This window comes from Ahaetulla prasina, chromosome 11, assembly GCF_028640845.1.
Source record: "Ahaetulla prasina isolate Xishuangbanna chromosome 11, ASM2864084v1, whole genome shotgun sequence".
Taxonomy (NCBI): domain Eukaryota; kingdom Metazoa; phylum Chordata; class Lepidosauria; order Squamata; family Colubridae; genus Ahaetulla; species Ahaetulla prasina.
This window is the reverse complement of record NC_080549.1, coordinates 22,471,635-22,490,836: the sequence shown is the minus strand read 5'-3', so window position 1 is coordinate 22,490,836 and position 19,202 is coordinate 22,471,635. Positions and strand designations below refer to the sequence as shown.

The 19,202-nt window shown below is 38.4% G+C and overlaps 1 protein-coding gene across 1 annotated transcript in view; it reads right to left on the bottom strand.

Annotated features, from left to right (window-relative positions):
* Positions 1 to 19,202, bottom strand: part of ALG13 (ALG13 UDP-N-acetylglucosaminyltransferase subunit) — a 68,681-nt gene that overhangs the window by 18,486 nt on the left and 30,993 nt on the right. Inside the window, exons 10-20 of the mRNA XM_058154638.1 lie at positions 17,971 to 18,052; positions 17,034 to 17,214; positions 16,140 to 16,215; positions 14,114 to 14,213; positions 11,209 to 11,273; positions 9,530 to 9,627; positions 8,298 to 8,404; positions 6,277 to 6,508; positions 4,121 to 4,234; positions 2,243 to 2,399; positions 1,252 to 1,387 (exon numbers count right to left, since the gene is read on the bottom strand). Of these exons, the coding sequence (XP_058010621.1) occupies positions 1,252 to 1,387; positions 2,243 to 2,399; positions 4,121 to 4,234; positions 6,277 to 6,508; positions 8,298 to 8,404; positions 9,530 to 9,627; positions 11,209 to 11,273; positions 14,114 to 14,213; positions 16,140 to 16,215; positions 17,034 to 17,214; positions 17,971 to 18,052 (1,348 nt within the window). The remainder of the gene's footprint in view (positions 1 to 1,251; positions 1,388 to 2,242; positions 2,400 to 4,120; positions 4,235 to 6,276; positions 6,509 to 8,297; positions 8,405 to 9,529; positions 9,628 to 11,208; positions 11,274 to 14,113; positions 14,214 to 16,139; positions 16,216 to 17,033; positions 17,215 to 17,970; positions 18,053 to 19,202) is intronic.

Genomic DNA, 19,202 nt, shown 5'->3' with positions numbered 1-19,202 from the left:
AGACTGTCTATATAGTCAACACAACCAGATAAATTGCATTAATTATTGCACTTAATTGCTGATCTTTTTAAAAAGTCAACTACTTAAATTGTCAATCAACATATAAAATCAATTCAAAGTAAGAGTTGCTAAATGCTTAGAAAAACATTCAATGTTTATGACTACAAAGTACTTCAAACGTTTGGCATAGTAACAATTTTGGAAAAGTAACAAATGCATCTGAATTTATTAACATTCATGCTATGCTAGATTCATGCTATGTCTAGATTCTAATTGAGAAACACATTTTTGAAATAATGAAAAAAACCACTGGTGCCAGCAATTGTATATACTAAAATTTTCAGATCACATCTATTCTGAAAAATAATGGCATGTTCCATTTCAAGCCAGGAGACTTCTGCAAAGAATTTTTTAAATTACTTTTTAAAAAACTCTTAACCAATATCCCAAACTTTATAAAGGAAATGAATGAAGCAGTAACCCTGGCAGAAGGCATATTTTTGCTTTAACCGTTATGAGTTGGTATAAGTCACGAAAGTTCTCTTGAAATTTGTACATTTGAACAATAGGATTCTTTACTTACAACTGGTTGCTTAGCAACTATTCTAAGTTACACCCTACCTGTAAAATCTACCTGATCCCTCTGGATCTGAAAATCCGACGGTTGCTCCCCATGTGATATGATTGCACTCTGGGGGCTTGGCAACATGGACATTTTGATTACCCCCATGATCGTGTGAGTATGTTTTACAACAGTTTTGCCTAAAACTGGTAGTTAATTCCAGTTTTCTGCAAAACTATGCCCATAGTGAACCCTTAGTTTGCTTAACAATCACAATGTTTGCTTAACAACCATGGCATTCGCTTAAAAACTGCCACAAAAAATGTTGCAAAATTGGAAGTACCTGTCATTTATGATCATCATGACTTACAACCATAATGGGACAGCTCCATTATAGTCATAATTTGAAGACTACCTGTCTGTGCACATCTTATGAAGCAGAACAAGTTGGAAACTGGTGGCATAGTACTACAGGCTACTTTTGCTGACTGCCGGCTGCCAGGAGTTCGATCCTAACAAGCTCAAGGTTGACTCAGCCTTCCATCCTTCCGAGGTTGGTAAAAGGAGGACTCAGATTGTTGGGGGCAGGATGCTGACTCTGTAAACCGCTTAGGAAGGGTTGTAAAACACTGTGAAGCAGTATATAAATCTTAACACTAATGCTATTGCTATTCTGTGTTTATCCTTACCAGTATCAGTTGGTTCCTCTACTACTTCTTCCGAATTATTCAGCCCTGGCTTGTTTGGCGGGATGGAGTTTGAAGTGCTTCTTGTCACCCAGAATCCTGCAGGAGCAGGAACTATTGGAGTTGGGTTACCCCGAGTCTGAGAAACAAGTCAGATTATTTATTAACATTCATGCCTTCACTCTATTGCAAATATGCAGCACAGTTTCAGCATTTCCTTCTAACCCTGATGGTATGGAATATGTGCTCTGGACTTCAATAGATATGAGATGCTCTGAAATACACTGCATGATTCTAAAAATTGGGAAACGGGGGTAAAATTAGGAAACAGCCTGCTAAGTCTTTCCAAATTTGGATTAGAAAAAAATGTTTATTAATAATTAGAACTTTCAGAAATTATTTTTAAAAATCAGTGCATAGAGAAGGGCAGAAAGGGAAAAAGCAAGCATTAAAAATATTCACCTACAAAAACCTCATTTTCAGGTTTCTTTCATAAGCAGAAAATCTCTTGTCTTGACACTTTTGAAATCCCTAAATTCAATTTTATGGCAGCAGAAGTTGCCCTGAGGGTTTTATTATTATTATTTTCTCAGAATAAGATTTGCCAACAGACGTTTATACCTTTGAGAGATACTGTTCAGTTAGCAATTCGGTTCCCTTTTAACCCTTTTAAACAGTTCTGTTGTGTACCATTCTATTAATAAATGTTAGTCCCATGAACAAAATTGAGAGCCTGAGGCTTTGCAATTACATTTCATCTGTGTAGATCTTTTCCCATAATGAGGATTTAACCAAACTTGGTTATTCTTCCTAACAGCCTGCTAGATTAATTCAAGGCTGTTTAATCCAGCCCTCTCTATCCCAGGGCTCTCCAAATTTGGCAACTTTAAGACTTGTGAACTTTCCCCTTGCAGTCTTGTCTATCCTATCCTGCTGCCTACCTGTAAAAAATTTACTTTGGCATTTTTCAAATTAATTCAACTCAAGGACTTACAGGTAAAGCAGGAAAATTTGCATCATCCCCTTCTTCAATCTCATAGAAAGTCATGGTTTCTTCTACACCTGGAGATTCCTCCCCATTCTCAGGTGAAAATCCATACTGGCACTCTTTATTTACACATTGCATTTGTCTGCGACTACGGCTGTATGAACTTCCAGAACAATCAATAGGTTAAAATATCAACACCACCACCACAGTATTTTCAAGTCTAAAACATTTGAAAGAAAATGCCTACATCTGCAACTACAGGACCAAGGGATATTTGTGCCCAATTGTTACCAGACTGGCACTTTTGGCAGTTAAAATTCACGTAATGTGGCATTGGCCTGCTGCATCAACAAGTAACAGTTTGGAATCTGAAACAGCAGGGATCCTTGGCTGCTCTAAAAAATGTCTCGGTCGGAAACGGTTTAACATTGCTCCGAGGATACAGAAAGTTGCATCCCTAGAACTGAAAAGCTTAGAGGAACTAGGACAATAGTAGAAAAGTATTTTACAGGTAGGAACTTCACAGGTCCCATCCCACGCTATAAAGGTTGTCATGAAATCTAGCTAGCGAAATGATTTTGTCTCATAGCGGTTTGAGAAATTAACGGATAATCCACCTCAGTACAGGTAGTCCATGACTTACGACCACAACTAAGCCCCAAATTTACATGGTTAAGTGAGGAACTTGTTAAGTGAGCATTGCCCCGTTTTTATGACTTTTCTTGACACATTTGCTAAGTGAATCACTGCAGTTGTTAAATTAGTAACATGGTTGTTAAGTGAATCTGGCTTCCCCATTGACTTGGCTTGTCAGAAGGTTGCAAAGGGGGATCACGACCTCAGGACACTGAAACTGTCACAAATGTGAGTGAGTTGCCAAGCATCTGAATGTACATCACACGACTATGGGGATGCAGCAATGATCATAAGTGTGAAAAAATGGTCATAAGTCACTTTTTCAGTGCTGTTATAACTTCAAACAGTCACTAAATGAACTGTTGTAAGTCCAGGACTACCTGCATAAAGTAGGTTCAAAAATTTGAGAAATTTCAGAAAATATGAAGTCTGAAGACAGTTGACCCCAAACGATAACTGAGGAAGAACCCTGACCGCCTACTGTACTGGTTTAAAACAATAGGGTTTTAACCAGGGGTGAAATGTAAAATTTGTTACCACCGGTTCTGTGGGCGTGGCTTGGTGGGGTGGGAGGGTAATGTGACTGAGTGGGCACGGCCAACTTTTTTTTTTTACTTTTAAAAGCATTTTTTCTACAACCTTTTCCGCCAAAGAAGTTGTAAAAAAATGATTTTAAAAGCCTGTGATGATCAGGCAACTCAGCTGGGATCACCAGAGGAAAAAAAAGCTTTTAAAGGGTTCTGACGATCTCAGCTGAGTTGCCTGATCGCCAGAACCTTTTAAAAACATTTTTTTACAACCTCTTCGACCAAAGAGCTTGTAGAAAACATCGAAGAGCTTGTAGAAAACTCTGGGATCGCCAAGAGGAGCCTTTTAAAAGCTTTTTTTTTTTAACAACCTCTTCCATCAAAGAGGTTGTAGAAAAAATGCTTTTAAAGGGTTCTGACGATCTCAGCTGAGCTGTGCAATCATCAGAGGCTTTTTTTTTTTACTTTTAAAAGCATTTTTTCGGTGGAAGAAAAAATGCTTCTAAAAGTAAAAAAAAAAAAAAGACCCTTCTGATGATCGCGCGGCTCAGCTGGGGCGAGGTGGGGGGGGCGCAGAGATTTTTGCTACCGGTTCTCCAAACCACTCGCCACCATCACTACTGGATCGGGTGATCCGGTCCAAACCAGGAGCATTTCACCCTGGTTTTAACACTGACCACCTAGTATATTAGATTAAAATGATAGGGTTGCAATTACTTACCGTGATCTATACGAGAAGTTATCATAGCTCTGATAACATCTCTTTCCTGGACTAGGATAAAATGCTATTTCTGGCCCAGTGATGTTGTTCTTGTTTATAAATCGGGCAGATCCCCTACATTTCAAAGGATAAAAAAGCAAGGTAACTACGAATTTAGAAGGCTCAAGGTGGACTCTTAACTAACCCGATTCAAGTACCTCTGTAAACATGTCCGTGAATAAAGCTGCCGCAAAGCAGTCCGGGCTCAGTTATCATTTGGCATTGTGCAAGTGTGTGCAAATTGTGCAGGGTCCTGCCTTTCTCTTCAATCTAGCATGTTACTTTTTAATTGCATGTCCCAAAGGTGCTTTTTCACTAGCAAATGGACTTTGTTTTTTTTATGAAGATTTTTCACTTCTCATCCAAGATGCTTCTTCAGTTCTGGAGAAGGGAACTGAAGAACTGAAGCAGCTTATTGGATGAGAAGCAAAAGGCCAAGGAAAAACAAAGTCCAGTTGCCTTTTGAAAAAGCACCTTTGGGACAACCAGGACCTGGATGACTGAGAATCTCCACAGACATTTTTAATTGCATGTCAACTATACAAAGTCTCAGGTGAGTAAAAGTCAAGGACACCTTCAAGTCCACCTTGACTACCAATGATTTGATAAAACAACCATCCACACATGACGGTGGTGTGGAAATTAAATAAATAGATATGGCTTTCTGGGCAGCAATAGAGAAAATATTTGCTGGTGTTGCTGCCTTTGATATCTTTTCATCTTCCCAATTTGGTTTGTAGCTCTGGGTTTTCCTAGATGAAATCAATTATTAGAATTTTCTTGGTTTATGAGGCCACTAAACAACATTCGGTACTTCCCCTGTGTAGATCATAGTGGTTGGGCAGGGGGAGAGAATGAGAACATTTTATTGTCATTGTTACTTTAAATTAAAAGTTCTGGATTCTCCAGTTTGGAGAATTAATTTACAGAATGCAGGTTTGGAAGAACAGAGTGTATGAACCACAAATCACAAATGCACCAGGTGTTGAAATTATGGATCAGATGGCTAGCAAATTCTCTCTCAAATTTAATCACCCTTCTGTTCACCACTACAGGTAGTTCTCTCTTAACAATAGTAATTGGGACCATGATTGATTGCAAAGTGGGACATCATGTGACTATGGGGAGGCTATGATGGACAGAACTTCGAGGACAGGCCACAAGCCTTTTCATTCAGCATCGTTATAACTTGGCTGATGAACTAACAGCCATTAACCAAATACAGGTAGTCCTTGGTTTATAACCACAATGGAGCCCCACATTTCTATTGTTAAGTGGGACTTAAGTTAAGTGAGTTTTGCTCTATTTTACTACTTTTCTTGCCAGTATTGTTAAGTAAATCACTGCAGTTGTTAAGTCAGTAACATGTTTGTTAAGTGAATCTGGCTTCCCCATTGACTTTGCTTGTCAGAAAGTCGCAAAAGGAGATCACATGATCTTGGGACACAGCAATGGTCATAAATATGAACCAGTTGCCAAGCATCTGAATTTTGATCACACGATCATGTGGATGCTGCAAAGGTCATAATTCATGCAAAAAGGTTATAAGTCACATTTTTCAATGCTGTTGTAACTCTGAACAGTCACTGAGTGAACTGTTGTAGGTTGAGGACTACCTGGACTAGCTCTATGTACACTTTAGTTAAAATATTCCTTTCTAAAATGCAAATGAAGTGTGCCGGAATAGCTCAGGCTGTAAGGAGCCTGTTATTAGAACACAGCAGCCTGCAATTACTGCAGGTTCAAGCCTGGCCCAAGGTTGACTCAGCCTTCCATCCTTTATAAGGTAGGTAAAATGAGGACCCAGATTGTTGGGGGGGCAATAAGTTGACTTTGTAAATATACAAATAGAATGAGACTATTGCCTTATACACTGTAAGCCACCCTGAGTCTTCGGAGAAGGGCGGGATATAAATGTAAACAAACAAAAAAAAGTGTGTGAGAATAAAGACTGCAGAAACAGAGAACAGTGAACAAAAGTTCTATGTAGCTCTGTGGATATTTTATGGCATTATTATGCTCAAATCAGTGTGATGCTTATGGCCGAAATCAGCAGTGCAACCAACTCTGAACTGCCTAACAGTGAAATGGGTGGGAGAGATTACAAGTCTCCTTACCTCGACATTCCATATCCCCGGCCAGTTCTCTGTGAATTCTGAAAATGGTAATGATCATATGGATTTATATGCTCATTTGGGGAGCAGTGGACCGAAGATGAGCGATCTGTTGCGATGCTGTGCTGCAGGCGAGGTGGCAGGACAGGGTGGCCCCTGCTGTAAGCAACAGTCATGTAGACTTCCTTTCCATGCACTTTCTTGAACAGTTTCTTCCGTGTTTTCATGTCCATGTCTGGAAGGGGAAATAAGAATAGGAAGACCGACTGAAACTTTGGCTAGGATTAATCTACAATTGGGTCAGTTTGCTTATTTTTGCAACTGGGGACTCTTTTGTTTGTTTGTTTCTTTGAAATAAAACAATACTAGAGCAGGAGGGGAGAAATTTAGAACAATCTTAGGAAAAGTTGTCATGGAATAGTACAAATGCTCCAACTTATCTAAAACTAGATGTGGGGAAGTGACAGGAAAGGAAGTTGCAGCAGAAGGGGCCTCATGTAAGAATCTAGAAAATTGTGTAATAAAAAGTTTGAAAGATAAGTTTAAGGACATTTTTTTAAAAAAACCCTCTTCTTTTGGAATCAAACAACAAGCAAAGATTATTTGTGTGTCATGTTCCAAAACTCAGACCCTCACCTCTTTTAGCCCATTCAAGATAACTCTTCAGATATAAGAGTAATTTAATAGATCTGCAGGATGATAATTAGAGAGCAGGTTTCACATCTTTGGGGATGAGACAGTGGGAATGCTCTTAGATACAAAAAAGCTGATATTTTAAGTGAAGTGTCTACTTATAGAAAATCAACCATGGCCATTTCCTGTATTTTCTCTCCAGATAACTACTTTAACAATGATAAGTTCTTGAACCAAGATTTGTTGCAGCAAGTCCTTAAAAAGATTAAAATTTTATATTTGTTTGCTTTTTGGGCAGAGAAAACTTTTCAATTATATACCAGTAAAATATTTTGATCATGCCACAAAGTTGTGCAGGTCTTAAAAACATAACTTACAGTTTCTTCATGGTTTAACACACGAAAACGTCAGGGACTAAATGTGTGTTCACCTAATGAATGCTTATGGGAAGGTTGATTTTAATATTCTTCATTTTCTAAATGCTCACCTAGTTTTATGATTTTGTGTCATTGTAACTTTATTGCAATATCTCTCCATGTTTAGATCAGTTTTACTTTACCTGCTTAAATCTGCATTAAGCCTGCATTTCACCAGGATATTTCCAAATAGCAGAAAAAAATATTCTTTAAAAATAACTTATTAAACATCTAGCTAGAATTCATGTACAGCTCCATAAACAATAAATGTTCCTTTAAGAGAGATGCTTGAATAATAATAAAAGTTTTCAAAATTGATTCTCTTTAATTAATGTGGAAGGGAATCTTTCAGCCAAACCAAGTATTTTAAAATGATTAATCCAGGGATCAAGTTTGACTTCAGAAATCATTTACCTTATAATTGCTTAAATATGTCAGTGATAGTCTAGCAACTCAAAAAAGAAAACAAAAAAAGAACTACTAATAAGTTTGATCTACTGGATCTCACAAGTTAATTATTGATGACATCAAAACTGAGGAATAAGGTATTTGTTTAGGAGTCACATTTTAGTGACCTCTTACCCAATCTGCTTGAGTGCTAACCTGAAAGGATTTTTTTAGACTTTTACTACACAGATACTGTGTACATATGTAGTAAAAGCACTTATAAAACACTGTGTACAAGAGGAAATGGCAGTTAAAACCATATTTCGGAAGACCTTGTCACTATGCATTTCAATTAATAGGACAGTGTTTCTCAACCTTAGCAACTTTAAGATGGATATCCTAAAAGTTGGCAAGGTTGAGAAACATTGTCAAAGAGAAATGAGCTGAATGATGAAGAATGGGAAAATGGATGACAAATTCATTCCCAGACAGAAGTTTATACTATTATTGGAGAAGTTGCAGGTTGCAAGCTTCATTACTATTCTACTCAGCCATCCCATTACTGTCTTTACTTATGGCTGTACCCACCTGGTATCTTCTGATAACTTCCTCCTTTTCTATTGGACATCACATTCCAGGCAGGAAGTGGAGTGACTTGAGTCACAGGCTTCAAATTAACCAATGGAACAACATGCCTACAAACATCATCCCAACCAGAATTAGTACAATCATAAAATAAAACTTAAAATCATAATGATATGACATGACATCTAAGGTTAAAATTTACTGTTCCTTCCATTGCTACTTATCTTTAAGAGTTCCACACAATGATAATTGAGTTTACACAATGATGCAAATCATTAATGTAAATTGACTGATATGATGATTAGAATTTAACTTAGTTGTAACCTTATTTAAGTTTCTTGGGCAAAGTATAGAATCATAGAGCTGGGAGAGACTTTGAAGGTCTTCTAGTCCGACCCCATTGCCCAAGGTCGGAGATCTTATACCATTCCAGACAAGTGGCTAACCAGTCTTTTCTTCTGACCCATTGCTTCTTCTCCTGCCCTCAGGTACTATGGAGAATAAATCTCTCATTTCAGCCTTTCAATAACTGGAGGACAGCTATCCTGTCAACTCCAAGCCTTTTCTTCATTAGGCTATATACTAACAAGTAAAATAGTCTGAGGAAATACCAGAACTGTCTTTATTATATACAAGATGATAGTAAAAAATAAGCCCATTTTCATCAAATTGTCAGAGAACTGTCCATTTTTCCTGATTATAGTTACTTATTCTCTTAATAGGTTTCATACTATGTTCTTTTGTAATACTATAATTGGTTGAGTTTCCAGAGAACTCAAACAAAAATGAAGAATCAGGAAATATATTAAAGATTAATATTATCACAAAAACTTCATGGATTACAATACATTTGATCCACCAAAACAAAACAAAAAACCAACCCTAAATACAAGGAAAAAGTTTGTTTTAAAGGTTCCATAAGCTATGTCTTAAATTTTTAAGTATCAAGGTTATGCCAGGACAAAAATTAAAGCTTTCATTTTCAACACACTTTTCCCTAGGAAATGAAATTAAAACCTTTTAACGTTAGAAACTGTTGAACCGCATCCTCCATATTGTAAAAGAATTAAACCCAGCCTATCTGAAGAAATGATATGGAAAGTGAGATGTCAGATTTTGTATAAAATTAGTTATAATACTGTCAACATGATTTCGAAGTAGCACAGCTAAAATTCTGATATCGATAGTTCTCCCAGTGAATATAATTATATGATTAAAAGGAAAGAGATACATACTTCTCTGCCAGCTCTTCAATGAAGACAGTCACCATATTATCCTGTCCCACGTCCTGTATATGGGCATTGTAATATTTTTCCCCAGTTTCTAGCCGTACCTGGGAAAAAGAAGACGCTAACTGAATCCAAAGGGATACTCAGAATACTTTAGTTTTTGCACAGCCACACTGTCAAAAAAAGTGAAAATAGCCAGACTCAACTTCTGAACTGATGGGTTTCATTCTTGAAAGCTGTTCCAGCCTTGCCTTGACTTAGATCCAACAAACTTTGTAATCACTATTTTTGATCTAAAGATCATTTATATTTTCTGCCCTGGATGGTTGCTACAGTAGGTATCGGATTGTAAGAATCCATACATTATGAAATGGCGGGACTGTAACCTCTTAGATATGATTAATATTTTTAAAAAATTAAATTAAGTTTTTAAAATATGTAATGTATATATAAATCAATGTATATGTGTATATAAATCAAAATAGTAAGAGAGACAGACAGGACTATTTATTTGTGTCCTTGTTTTCTACCAAAAAAATATCAATATATGCTTTTGATACAAACCAGAACCATTTTAGAAATATCTCTGGAAATAGTGTTAAGCACTAACATTATATGAGGAGAAAACACAAAATATTGCCATCTCTTTCTCCTATACAGTCACAGAAACAAAGTAGTACAATGTTTGGGGATAATTCAAAACCCATTTATAAAGTAGGAGGAAGCAGCCATGTGTCCTCTTGGAGATGCAATTTGCTTATCCAAATGGTCAAAAGTGGTCACACCATATTATTATTATTAATAATAAAAGTTAACTTTATGTTTCTTTTGAAAATTCACTGGAACCAGTATCAAGATCATAACTTAGCACCAATAAGATCTGAGAAGATCTCAGCTAATGAAACTCATCTAACTTGGGATAAAGGTTGTAAGAACATGCAAGCCAAACAGAAATGTATGTATTAAGAAATAGTCCATACATGGATTTTTTTCTTAAAAACAAGAGGACCTAATTAGAAACCTCTGTTATTCTAGGGTCAGAGATATCAAACTCATATTCCAGAATTAAGATTGTGGTATGGAACTTTTGACATAGAAAGCATAGCCTTATTCTCTGTGCCACAAAAGGCTGGCTCACTCACATCAAAAACAACAGAAACAAGATCGAGCAAACCTATAAATTTTCAAGATTTATACTAGTTTACTCTAGTAATGATAATGGATGTAGCAATCCCTTTCCATTTTTCCAACAGGCCCTAAAGGGTTCATCAAATTAAATGTAATAAAGACGCTGCCCAACACACATCTCCAAAGGTTGTTGATCATCAAAGTGGAAAACTGGGGATAAAACAGTGGAGTTGCTGGAATTATGAAGAGGAGACCTCAACAAAGCCTCACTTTAACTGAGGTCATCTTATACAATAAGAAAAGCTCAGAAAATTAACTGAAGACTATTCCTACTTCTGTCAGAGCACTTTCAAATGAGACATCTAGGTCAGGATCAGAAACTAGGAATTTTATGGTTTAATAAACCAAGGAAAATTTGTTCTGCTGATTGCAAATTGTTTTAAACAACTCTTTTCTACAATGACCAAATATACCTTTTGCATTCAGTAAGTTTAATTAAAGCATGTCCAAAGTTGCTTCGAACAATTATCTTTACTAAATAAACACAAAGCACTAACCTGACATTTGTCTCCTAAGTAGTACTGTCTTCCAGCAAACACCAAGTAATCTGTTTTTTGAAGTTCTACAAAAGAAGATAAAAAAACCAAAACTGAAGCTATTTATCAAGCATTCATGGGTACTAATCTGATGGTAAAATTCTTTGGAAAATAATACACTGCTCAAAAAAATAAAGGGAACACTTAAACAACACAATGTAACTCCAAGTCAATCACACTTCTGTGAAATCAAACTGTCCACTTAGGTGGCAACACTGATTGACATTCAATTCCACATGCTGCTGTGCACATGGAATAGACAACAGGTGGAAAGCATAGGTAGTTAGCAAGACATTCCCAATAAAGGAGTAGTTCTGCAGGGGGTGACCACAGACCACTTCTCAGTTCCTCTGCTTCATGGCTGATGGTTTGGTCACTTTTGAATGCTGGCGGTGCTGTCACTCTAATGGTAGCATGAGACATAAACTACAACCCACACAAGTGGCTCAGGTAGTGCAAGTCATCCAGGATGGCACATCAATGAGAGCTGTGGCAAGAAGGTCTGCTGTGTCTGTCAGTGTAGTGTCCAGAGCATGGAGGCGCTACCAGGAGACAGGCCAGTACATCAGGAGACGTGGAGGAGGCTGTAGGAGAGCAACAACCCAGCAGCAGGACCGCTACCTCCGCCTTTGTGCAAGGAGGGACAGGAGGAACACTGCCAGAGCCCTGCAAAATGACCTCCAGCAGACCACAAATGTGCAAATGTGGCTGCTCAAACAGTCAGAAACAGACTCCATGAGGGTGGTATGAGGGCCTGACGTCCACAGGTGGGGGTTGTGCTTACAGCCCAACACCGTGCAGGAAGTTTGGCATTTGCCAGAGAACACCAAGATTGGCAATTTTGCCACTGGCACCCTGTGCTCTTCACAGATGAAAGCAGGTTCACAATGAGCACATGTGACAGACGTGACAGGGTCTGGAGACGTTGTGGAGAAAGTTCTGCTGCCTGCAATATCCTCCAGAATGACCGGTTTGGCAGTGGCTCAGTAATGGTGTGGTGTGGCATTTCTTTAGGGGGCCGCACAGCCCTCCATGTGCTTGCCAGAGGTAGCCTGACTGCCATTAGGTACCGGGATGAGATCCTCAGACCCCTTGTGAGACCATATGCTAGGGCGGTTGGCCCTGGGTTCCTCCTAATTCAAGACAATGCTAGACCTCATGTGGCTGGAATGTGTCAGCAGTTCCTGCAAGACGAAGGCATTGATGCTATGGACTGGCCCGCCCGTTCCCCAGACCTGAATCCAATTGAGCACATCTGGGACATCATGTCTCGCTCCATCCACCAACACCACATTGCACCACAGACTGTCCAGGAGTTGGGGAATGCTTTAGTCCAGGTGTGGGAGGAGATCCCTCAGGAGACCATCCGCCACCTCATCAGGAGCATGCCCAGGCATTGCAGGGAGGTCATACAGGCACGTGGAAGCCACACGCACTAATGAGCCTCATTTTGACTTGTTTTAAGGACATTACATCAAAGTTGGATCAGCCTGTAGTGTTGTTTTCCACTTTAATTTTGGGTGTAACTCCAAATCCAGACCTCCATGGGTTGCTCAATTTGATTTCCATTGATAATTTTTGTGTGATTGTGTTGTCAGCACATTCAACTATGTAATGAACAAAGTATTTAATAAGAATATTTCATTCATTCAGATCTAGGATGTCTTATTTTTGTGTTCCCTTTATTTTTTTGAGCAGCTTATTGTGTAACTGGCTTATTTTCCTGATATTAACTGCAGCTGGCAAGGACGTTAAGCATACCCAATGAATGTTATATCTATTTAGCCTTCTCCAATGCAGAAGTCTTCACATGCTGCCTAGGGATTCCTGTTCAACAATAGGGAGGGCATAAATGAGAAGGCTGCACAGATAATCCTTGTTTAGTGACAATTGGGACCAGCAGCTGGGTTATTAAGCAAAGCAGTCATTACACGAAATCATGATTCTGCTTTTGAGCTGACTTCAACCTGCCTGTGCTTGACCTGCCTATGAAGGTCATAAATTAGAGGACTGGTTGCAGTTATTTATTTTTATCACTGTTTTAACTGCAAGCTGTCAGTCAACAAGGCAGTCGCTAAACAAGGACTCCTTGTACAACAAATAGGTAAAGGTAAAGGTTCCCCTCGCACATACGTGCTAGTCGTTGCTGATGCTAGGGGGCGGTGCTCATCTCTGTTTCTAAGCTGAAGAGCCAGTGCTGTCCGAAGACGTCTCCGTGGTCATGTAGCCAGCATGACTCAATGCCAAAGGCGCATGGAACGCTGTTACCTACCCACCAAAGGTGGTCCCTATTTTCCTAATTGCATTTTTACGTGCTTTTGAAACTGCTAGGTTGGCAGAAGCTGGGACAAGTAATGGGAGCTCACCCCATTACACGGCAGCGCTAGGGATTCGAACTGCTGAGCTGCTGACCTTTTGATCGACAAGCTCAACATCCTAGCCCCTGAGCTAATACAAACATAATAATAATACTCCTTTGCTAAATACTCCTTTTTTGCTAAATACTCCTTTGCTAAAGCAGAAAGCATATGAAACATGGCCTACATGCATAGGTTTTGCAGTGGGTCTTGTCAACTAACTAACTACAACCCAGGAAGAAAACTCCAAGGTCCATTGGAACTATGCATTTATTAAGCCCAATGTAGTTTGGGTAACATGTTTTCACCACAAACAACTCTTTAGCTGTATTTTATGACCGTTGCAGGAAACAGCAAATTCTTAACGTGAGAATGTCATATGTGTGCACTGGGATTTCAACTGCTAGGCCAGCTATGTTTGGACACAACATCTGCTTGACTTCAGCCATCAAGTGCAAAGGTGTGGAACAGATTTTTCAAGTGCAAAATGAATCATAAGACAAAACTACCTTTTCTGCTCTCCAGCCAAACATCGAACTCTATATTCCGATAGATCTCAGGGTCCAGGGCTTTCAATACTTTGTAGGGAAAGGGCATCCTTGGGTTTTCCTTATGAAGTTGAAGAGGAGCAAATTAGAAGAGCTGCTGGCTACAATTGCTTTTAACCTGCCAACTGTAAAGGAAATGCTCAAGCCTATCTACTAGTTTACATTTTGCACCTACTATTTGATATGTATCTTCTAATTGCTACATGCAACTTCCCATATTCTAGGGTGAGCAACCATCCAGGAATATGTGAATTTCAACTTGCATGTGGCAATTAGAAGATAAGTATCAAATAGTACAACAGTGGAATAAAAAACTTGAACCACCGATTAGACATTTTTACACTTCACTAATCTCTGAAGCTGGGAGACAAGCTAATTTAATTGCTTTTATTTGAAATAATTTAGAGCTTGTTCCAATCCTGGAGACAAAGTGTAAAGCAGTCCTCACCTATTGAGAATTCTGTTTATAACTGATAGCCAATGACCCCAAAATTAAAAAAGAACATAGTTTCGGCTAGTTTGGGCTATTTAGTCCTAGGCTAAACTATGTTCAGTATTAAACACAGGTACATGATTTACATACAAGTTTCACACATACAAGTAGCAAACTATATCAACTCATAGTTGGCTAGTCCCACTTTCAATTTTTATATTGCCATTTTGCTTACTTTCTACCAAGGAGAAAAATATGTGCACGGTGATCTGATCAGAGCCCTTTTCAAAAAATAATCCCCTATACCAGGCAGATAGGACACAGTAAAACAAGAGTAGAACAACTTTCATTTCTCATTCCTAGTCTTGGATCCTGCCTCAGTTTCCTGAAGGATTGCTTAAATCATAAGACAGCCATTACCTTGGGTTTAGGCAAACAGCAGAGAAACCCAAGAGTTATCTGGGTTTAGATAAACTACATTATGGGCTTGCATCACCCATATTTTGAATGGTGCAAAGTCATGTTATAGTTCTGGGCTCCAACCTTGGCAACTTTAAGACTTGCAGACTTTAACTCCCAGATTTCATGATGGCTGAGGAATTCTGGGAGTTGAAGTCCACAAGTCTTAAAGTTGCCACGGTTGGAGAGCCCTGTTGTACAGGTAGTCCTTGACTTATAACAATTCATTTAGTGACCATTCAAAGTTAACAACAGCACTGAAAAAAATAATTTATGAGCATTTTTCACATATGATCTTTGCAGCATCCCCAAGGTCATGTGATCAAAAGTCAGATGCTTGGCAACTGATCCACATTAATGGTGATCCACATTAATGGTGGTTGCAGTGTCCCAGAGTCATGTGATCCCTTTTGCGACCTTCTAACAAGCAAAGCCAATGGGGAGTCCAGATTCACTTAACAACCCTGTTACTAATTTAAGAACTGCAATCAACCAATCTGGCAAGAAATGTCGTAAAATGGGGCAAAACTCACTTAACAAATTTCTTACTTAGCAACATAAACTTTGGGCTGAATTGTAGTTGTAATTTGAAGACTATCTGTAGTTAATTCAAATCTAGACAACTAAAAGCAATTTAATGCAGAGTGATAAAAAGCTAGAGAACGACTATAATTATTCGTTATATCAAAAGAAATGATGGAATTGAAAAAACTACATACAGAGAAAGGGGGGACATGACAAAGGAGACACTGCTTTTTTAAAAAACTCTCTGTAGAACAGGAAAGGCTTAAAAACAGAATATTTAAATGCCACATTTAGGTAGCACAGCTCAAGAAAGCCAGCAGTATGTTAATGACACCTTAAGTATAGTTTTCCAAGATGTTATTTTCCCAGCCCCTTGAATCTGCCTCCCCGAAGCCAAATTTAAACATTTTAGACATGTGTTTAATCAGAGCAGCGTAGCATTGGAAGAAGAGGCAAAGTTGGAAGAAGAAGTAAAGCCATGAAACAGTGCTTCCTGCTACATAGATGCCTGCATATATGCTACATTGATGCTTGCACACATGGAATCGCCTTTTCTAAAAATTGTCAAACCTTTCCTTCCTCTGTGACTTGCTTGCATTTTTCCTCCGCTGGGTGGGCCGAATCAAAGTTTACCCAATCTTCCAATCTAAACAATTAAAGACACAATGGATCAAAAAAAAAAAAAAAAGCAAAACATGTCTATCCATCGCTGTCCAGTGATGAAACCCAGAAACAGGAAAAGCAAAATGCAGCAGCTCTATGGTGCCACCCAGTGTTAAATGATCTGGGAAGCATCTCCCTGATTCGGCATCTGGATTTAGAATTTGACCTACAAAAACAACTTGATGACAGCAGTTCTGCAATTCCTACAGAAGAGTTTTCATCCGTGAGACTGCAAGGAGGCTAGGAAAGGAAGGGAAAGTAGCCATCAACAAATGCGAGATAGAAGCAAAGTCAGTTGATGGCTTGTTTCATAAACAGCAACTCAGCCCAGATGGTGAGCAAGCTAGGAAGATGACCCGAATGAAGTCACTATAAAGCTTGGGACATTTCTCCTGGAGGTTCTATGATTCTATATCTACCCTAAGATTAGCATTCAAGATACTATCCTGAAAGCTGTGTAAATTCTGGCTTTCTTAATCTTGGTTGGTTGGGCTGGGTTGACCCCACCCTTTACCTTTAGATACATTCCAGACAGCAGCTTTCTTTCACCCAGTGTGCCCTTTCTCTAAATTTGTTAAAGAGCAGCTTCCAGAATTCATTGACAAAATTAATTTTGGCTGACTACTGAAGAAGACTGCTAAATTGGGACAGCCAGCTGTGCTAAAGGTAGCAAAGGTGTTGACCATCAATCCTCTTATTGAGTTTTCCCAGCTTAGACATGAGATGTTAAGATGCTCTGGAACACCATCTCATGAAATCTACTGAGACTTTAACTGTAATTCTTTGATTTTCAGAGCGTACCTCTTTTCCGGAGCATTTCTGGATGCCCTGTCAGGAAGGCAATCAAAATTTGCATCTTCGCTGCCAACAGATGCACTGTTTCTGTTTTTCTTAGCCCCACTTCGAAACATCTCAAGGGCGGTTTTCAATTCTTCTTCATCCACTTTGAAGACATTTTTGTATAGAATTTCATAAAGGACAGCTAGGCAAATAAATGGTTGCATCTTTATAAAAAGTTTATAAGCTGGAACACTTTTCAACACAATAATTTTTCTCCAATTGCTATTTATGGTTGTGAAATGTGGACTTTAAACAGGAGATAGGAGAAAAGGGTGAACACCTTTGAACTATGGTGCTGGAGGCAACTGTTAGGCAACTGTTGCACATCCCATGGGCTGAAAAAATAACAAAGAACTCCTAAACCAAACCTTACCAAATTATCACTTGAAGCCAAAATCACCAAATAGAGGCTGTCATACTTTGGTCATGTCATGAGAGCTGATTCACTCGAAAAGCCAATCATGCTGGGAGTGATCAGCAGAAAAAGGAGAAGGGGCCAACCTAGCACCCATTGGCTGGACATTATAAAGCAGGGGTCTCCAACCTTGGCAACTTTAAGATTTATGGACTTCAGCTTCCAGAGCTTTGCTGGCTGAGGAATTCTGGGAGTTGAAGTCCACAAGTCTTAAAGTTGCCAAGGTTGAAGACCTGTTATAAAGGATGACACCAGGATGTCCAAGGCACATCTGAAGGAGGAGATGCAAGACACAGGGACGGAGAATGCTGCTCCATAGAGTGACCAAGGGACAGACACAACTAAATGTCCGATAATGACAATATGCTTTTAAAGATAGGGGATTTCTGGGATATTCTTAGAAACATCTTACAGAGGATAGATTATTATTATTATGCTACTTAAAACAGAGTGCTAGGATAGAAAAGGCAATCTTTTATTTACCCTGGCAGATTGCAGCGTTGACTTGAAATTGTTTGGTATACACAGAATCATAATGACCATTACTGGAACAGCACAGTAGAATCTGAAAGGCAAAAATCTTACCATAAAAATAATTCTGGGAAGATGAAAACCTGTGTTGTTTTGATCACCATACAGAACAGTCAGAATGCTTCCCCCATTGATAGAAGTTAAACGTCATTTATAGATTAAATGTAAACACGATTTACGTTCAAATAAAAAGGGTGCTTTTAAAATTATGTCTATGCATAAAATAAAAGCATAATGTATGATAGTTCTTATATTATTTTATGAAGCACATTTTGCAAAGGCTGTTATTTTGTGTCGTAATTTGATTTGTATAATTGTGAACATATCCAGTTATATATAACAAGGAAAGAGCTGTCCAATTAATCAGGAGACCATTAATCTATTAACTCTTTCTAAATGCCTACTTCAGTTATTTGGATATGATGAAGGTATGTTATTAAGGGGACAGCATATTTTTAATATTCACTTTAGAACAAGATTAAAATAGTCTATAGGATCCTGTTTCTACTATACTGTCTTGTATCACAGATGCAAAATAAAATTAAAGGGATGGCATATACTTTACTTTCACTATAAATGTGAAAGTGTGAAATGAATCGTATAAAGCTTTTATACAGATGCCAGTAGGCAGTGCACTGCACAAAGTTAATAGACTGGCATCAGACTATGTCCAGGCCTAAAGATCAGCTTCATAATATTATGAAATTTTTACAGTTAACAATTTTGAAATACAATTCTAGTTGGCAATAAGTCTATCATGAAACATTTAACACTCAGAAAATATGTGACTAAGTCCCACACACTTCGAGTAACTGATAAATCTTCAGAGAAATCAATCAGCAAAAGTTTTCATTAAGAGGTGTTAATAATGATGAACAAGGTTTCATGAAAAGAGACCTCCTTATACGTGCACAAACATCGACACACACACACACGTTATTTCATCACTGGCTGAGTACATCAGTGGGTCTATAGCAAATCTGCCAGAAGTATCCAGCAGCTGAGTTTAATCCTGTGCTAATTAGCACTTTCTTTTAAAGGGTACACAACTTGTCAAGATTGTATCTGGCATGGAAAATTCAAACTGGAACAAGGGCAATGAGTAGAAAGCACACTTAGCATTTTATCAACTCAGTTGCCAACAGCACAAGTCATCAAAATATGTATCTTCGTTCAGGTTTTGT